The following is a 5,949-nucleotide window of genomic DNA, read 5'->3' as shown; positions in this document are numbered from 1 at the left end:
ATCGGACTTGTCAGCCACAAACAAGCCTGCAGCTGATGTGGACATTACCCCTCCATAAATCTTCGTCTGCGAAGCCAAGCCAAAGAAGAAGAATGTATATTAGAAAGTAAGAATGAATACCGGGTGCTCAAAGGAAGGGCGGGAGATACAACTGGTAGATGGGAGCATTACGCACGTCTCAAAATGGTGGTGGGTGCAGGGCGTTGGGTTGGTGTCAAAAGCTTGGTTATTGATGCCCGGGGTGGTGGGTGGGTGGAGAGGGTAAAGATAAATTGGGAGGGGAGGGGAGTATATGGGGTGTGATTTATCTTGCTATCCAAATGATTTAATTGATGGTACTTCCAGTTGTACGAAGGTAAGGGATAAAAACAGACTCTGTATGATCCATGACTGTTAAAACAAATTATAATGTTTGTTTGAAAATTAAAATGTTCAAACAAGAATGGTGCACATTGCCTCACGCACTGCCAGGCCTCGACTACCTGGAAATTGAAGGAGCCACGCTTTAAATTTACCCTCACAAGTATCTTCCTCATCTTTTCCATAACATCCCAATTCCTCGACTGCATAATTTGCTATGTGAAGGCCAACATACCAAAGCTCCCCTTAACCCCCGATCCAGGAATTTGTGTTCCCAGATCCATGTGTTCCCCTGGACTCCTCAGTGCACCACTGTTGACCGTGTCATGTCCTAATTTGGTCAGTGCTTCCAAAGTGCAACTCCTCGCACTTGTCCGTATTTCCATCTGCCTTGGCAGCCCATCTCTCCAGTTGGGGTATCGATCATGTGGGATGTTTGCTTCCTTTGAGCGTGAACTCTTTGTTGATTTGAGCCGGATCGTTCGCCTGGTGACTTCATTCTTCTCAGGTGCTTTTACCATTTGCATTATTTTGGGATCTGCATGTGTTTGAGTGTTCCAGTTCCTTCAGATGGTCGACGTATTGGAAATGAGGTGATGTATTTTGGCGTGCTGTCGTTCATAAAAGCAGATACAAAATTTAAAGACGGATCAACAGGCTTTATTCCACTTAAAGACCCTGCTGCAGTTAGCTGTAACACCCAGTGGCTGACCTGGAGGGGCCGGATGTCGCTTATATCCGGGTGGGTGATTAGCACCCGACCGGGCGGGGCTTGGTCCGTTCAAGTCGGCTGATTGACAGCCGGCTAGGTGCTGTCTTGTCCTCCAGTGCTCTTCCTGCAGGTACACAGGGCGCCCCCTGCAGTAGGTTAGTGGTGTATCACCACACGTATCAAAATGTTAATGCTTTCTGTTTAAACCAGTCTCTAACTGAGACGATTAGTCAGAGGGAAATCCTGGTGAGGACAATGAAACTTTCCATATTCGTTAACAAAGTTAAAATAGCAGAGCAATGAACAACGTCAAATAGGCAGAGGTTTGCCCCAGAGTGTTTAACAAAGCCGCGCTTCCTAGGATTGCCCTTGTCTTTTCCGGCCCAGAACTGTAACTGTCTAACCATATAAAAATTACAGCGCGGAAACAGGCCATTTATGTCCCATCTTGTCCGTGCTGAAACTCTTACATTCTCCTCGTCCCACTGACTTGCACTGTGCCCATCATCCTCCATGGCCTTTCCATCAATACAGCGAACCAATTTTTTTCTTAAAAGATAATATTGTACCTGTGTCCACTGGAAGCTCGTTCCACACAGACTCCACTCTCCGAGTAAAGAAACTCCCTCTTGTGTTGCACCTAAAATGTTTTCCCCATAAACTCTCAGCCCATGTCCTCTGGTTTGAACCTCCCCTCTCTTCAATGGAAAACATCCATCCACATCTACTCTACCGATCCCCCTCAAAGTTTCAAAATCCTCTATCAAATCTCCTCGCAGCCCACCTCAGCCTTCTACACTCCAAGGAATAAGGCCCTTACTGGGTTAACCTTTCTCAATAACTGGGTGCTGAAACCCAGGGATCATCTCGTGAATCTTCTCTCAGTTTTGTTCATATCCTTCCTGTAATTTGGTGACCAGAATGGAACACATTATTCCAACTGTAATCACACCAATGCCTTGTCCACTTTTAGCATTCCCTCCCAAACCTTTCCCTCTGTGCTCTGATTTATAAGGAACAGCATTCTTCACTACCCTATCCACCTTCAGGGAACTGTGGACCACTATTCCTAGATCTCTCTGTTTAATTGCATTCTTTCACGCCCCACCATTTGCCCCATGGAGGTCCTATTGTGATTAGTCCGACTTGTTCCACTTGTCAGCATTAAACACTTTTCCCCAACTTTCAGCCCACTCTTCTCACTGACCCAAATCTCTCTGCAATATTTAAAAACCTTCTTCATTATGCACAAAGTATCACCCGCCTAATTACTAATCCAATTTACCACCCCTTCATCTAGATCATTCATGCATATAACGAACAACAACGGAAACAGTGCAGATCCTTGGATCCTGACTCAAATAACGAAATGTGTTTTCATTTTTCCGGCTATTTTGAGCCATAACGTTTCAATGACCTTGGAGCCGCAAAGAATCCGCAGGGTATAAATTATTGGGCGTGCGATGCCTTGACTTCAGAGAGATTGGCTGAAGCTGCAAGAGTGGTTGATGCCCACAAAACATGCTCAGCGCGTTTTACCGTTTCAGAAGAATTGTTTATATCTTCATTGCTGTTCTTGGAATTCCTGGTAAGAACAGTGACTGCCTCAACTTTACAGTTGTGCGTGAGATTTTAGTTGATATTTCAAATAATGCCGTCTCCCGGATGATATTTCGGGGCACACGAGAATCCGGAGGAAATTTTCTTTCATTCCCTTTGCGCTTTGTTAAATTTAGACACGGGAACGTGCTATTTCGGCCCACCAGCCCGTGCTACCCAATTGACCGACACCCCCGGCGGGAAGACACAGGAGCCCCCCGGGGAAAACTGACGTGGGCAGAGCGCCAAACGTCTCATAGACAGCGCGGGATCGGGACCCAGGTCCCCAACGGTGGCGCTGTAGAGTCGTTGCGCCAACCGTGCCCTCTCTTTGCTGTTTCGCGTTCAAAGCGACAATTAAAACGAGCCTGGCAGAAGGTTTTGACATCGCAGGTTCACTGTGCGGATTCTGAACATTGATTAGACAGGACTGATGGGTTATTCACATTTTTCGATATTGTTCTTTGAACCACGTTACACTCCATTGTGGGAAGCTTCCAACAGATCCCGTCAAGCGGAAAGCGGAGAGAGGGATCTGGTGACATGCTAGGGTGTGCGGGAAATATTGGCAGACGGACAAATAATGGATTCTCGGAGTTGTCGTCCACTAAGCACAATATTCTGAGCAGAGAACAAAGAGTCAACCCTTTCGTCTGTTACGGTGGGAAGGACGCGGGTGTCCGCTCTGCAGCGTATCTTTTACTGCCCTGATGCAGTATCCTTCGCCAATGGTCAAGCCAAGTGGCGTGGTATCTGTCAACAGGGGGAGCTGCTGATGTTGATACAGGATTTTCAAAGCGCTGTTGTTCTTGGTCTTGGAGAGTTCAGTCGTATTTATTTAAAAAAAATTAACTTTGCTCACAGCTTCCTCTAACACATGGTGCATAATATCAATCAGCGCTGCTCCTTCAGTCCTTTTATTTGATCTCGGGCTGTCGGATTTATCATGTTTCATTTTGTCAACCATAAAAGGATAGATAAGTAGATAGATAGATAGATAGATAGATAGATAGATAGATAGATAGATAGATAGATAGATAGATAGATAGATAGATAGATAGATAGACTGATAAATGGTTGGATAGATAGATAGATAGATAAATAAATAGATAGATAAATGGATGGATAGATAGATAGTTAAATGGTTGGATGGATAGATTGATAAATGGCTGGATGAATAGATAGATGAATAATTGAACAGATAGAGATATAAATGGATTGATGCATAGATAAATGGATAGATAGATAGATAAATGGATAGATAGATAAATAAACACTCATCACTTTAAGCAATCCCTTACTAATCACAAAGTGCCGATGGCGTAGTGAACAATTAAAGTGGTGTCTGAGTGCAAAGAAAAAGGTTGGAAACCACTGAACACAGGTAATTTCAAATTTGCTGTATCAGGTCGGAAGTTGGAGAAGCATTAAACTAAAGTTGCATTGAATTTAGCATGTTTAATCGCAGATTAATTATACTGACATGTCCCGACGGTTCAACTGATCAAAAAAAATTTTGCCGCTGAATTTTGTTTGTACTCAGCATGTGATGCATCTAGTGTCAGTGTCCAACAGTAATTGGCCGGCATTGATGGATTCCAGTTCCCCCGAACCTGCTTTGCCACGGTAGCAATGTCCCGGGTGAAACCTTTCACTATGTTAGTGACTGACCGCAGATCAGTAGAGAAGAAGCCCAAGTGCGAATGCAGAAAATGAATTGCCAACGGCATGTTCTACTGTCCATTGTCAATGGCTTTGGTTGAAGTTGACATAAAATATGACAATCACAGAAATAGGTTAGATCTAGTAATACAGGAAAAATGATGAGGGGCAGGGTAGTTGGAGGGGAATGTGAGTTGTGTAGTTGGAGGAAGCGAGAGAGGGATCGAGAAAGAGGGAGACTCTGGGGAATGGTGAGCCAAAGTTAATTCCGTCTGGATGGAGAGAAATGAAAGAAAGACGCACATTTTAAGCTGCTTTTCATGAGCACGAATACAACACTCCACGAAATACACCCACACGTGTTCAGGAAGCAAAATGCAGATGTAATGAAGGAGCCATTGGAAGGAAATATCATCATCCATTCCTTTTTCTTCACAGCGAACGTAGTTGCGCTTGCGGTCCTGTCACAGGGAAGGTGCGGCCTCTCCACCTGCACCACCCGCTACCTGGTGTCCATGGCAGCGGCGGACTAACTGATCATCCTCATCAATGTCGTCCTGTGGCGGTTCAGTTATTATTACTTCCCCAGCGTTTTCCTCCACATCACCCCCGTGTGCAGCCTCATCTCAGTCCTGGGCCGTGTTGTCACCGGCTGTTCCGTCTGGTTCACCGTCACCTTCACCTTCGATCGATTTGTCGCCATCTGCTTCCCGAAGCTGAAGACGAAATTCTGCACCGGGAAAACCGCGTCCGCTGTTCTGACCACGACGAGCGTTCTTCTCTCTTTACAGAGGATTCCCTACTACTTCACATATGAACCCCTGAGAGTGGTTGGCAACGTCCCGTGGTTTTGCATGCAGAAGGCGAGTTACTTCACGAATCCTGGCTGGGTGGCCTTTGACTGGGCGAACACCTTAATCACACCGCTGATCCCCTTTGCTTTGATTTTGTTTTTCAACGCTCTGACGGTGCGGCACGTTGTCCTCACGAGTCGCGTCCGTCGAGGGCTGAGGGGTCAGAGAGGCGGAGGCAGCCGCAGTGACCCGGAGATGGAGAGCAGGCGGAGGTCTATGATCTTACTCTTCGCCATCTCCGGCAGCTTCATCCTGCTGTGGTCAGTGCACGTTGTCCATTTCCTTTACTACACAACCAGCGAGGCGAACCCCAATCACCACAACGACTCCGAAATCATATTTCTCCAGGTGGGGCAGCTGCTGTTGACTCTAAGTTGCTGCACTAACACCTTTATTTACGCCTTGACTCAGTCCAAGTTCAGGGAGCATCTGGTGGACGCGGTGACATTTCCCATCACCTCAGTTATTCATTTAATTTGCAGACCGGACGCTGGAAGCCTCAAGAATCAACTCAAAGTTTTTCCAATCCAAATTCAACGCCCACCATAACGTTTTGGACAAAGACACTTATTTCCTTTAGTTTCCGTTGCGCTCCACAGTTTGAAATTTGTATTCAAACAATTCACATGTAATTCAAGAGCACATTGCCTATTCCATTAAACGTGATTTATATAGGTTTTGATTGGACCATGTAGATATTACAGCCCTTTTTATCCATGGTCCCCTCATATCAGGGCGCCAGAATGTCTGGCTTCACAGATG

General features: G+C 45.7%; 1 protein-coding gene across 1 annotated transcript; it reads left to right on the top strand.

The window, feature by feature from the left end:
• Positions 1-2,593: 2,593 nt before the first annotated feature.
• Positions 2,594-5,736, top strand: LOC138765417 (probable G-protein coupled receptor 139). Its single transcript, XM_069942459.1, is given in 2 exon segments — positions 2,594-2,660; positions 4,772-5,736. Coding segments are annotated over 2 exon segments (1,032 nt in total).
• The last annotated feature ends 213 nt before the right edge of the window (positions 5,737-5,949 follow it).

This window comes from Narcine bancroftii, chromosome 5, assembly GCF_036971445.1.
Source record: "Narcine bancroftii isolate sNarBan1 chromosome 5, sNarBan1.hap1, whole genome shotgun sequence".
NCBI classification, from domain to species: domain Eukaryota; kingdom Metazoa; phylum Chordata; class Chondrichthyes; order Torpediniformes; family Narcinidae; genus Narcine; species Narcine bancroftii.
This window is presented reverse-complemented; position numbering and strand designations above follow the sequence as displayed.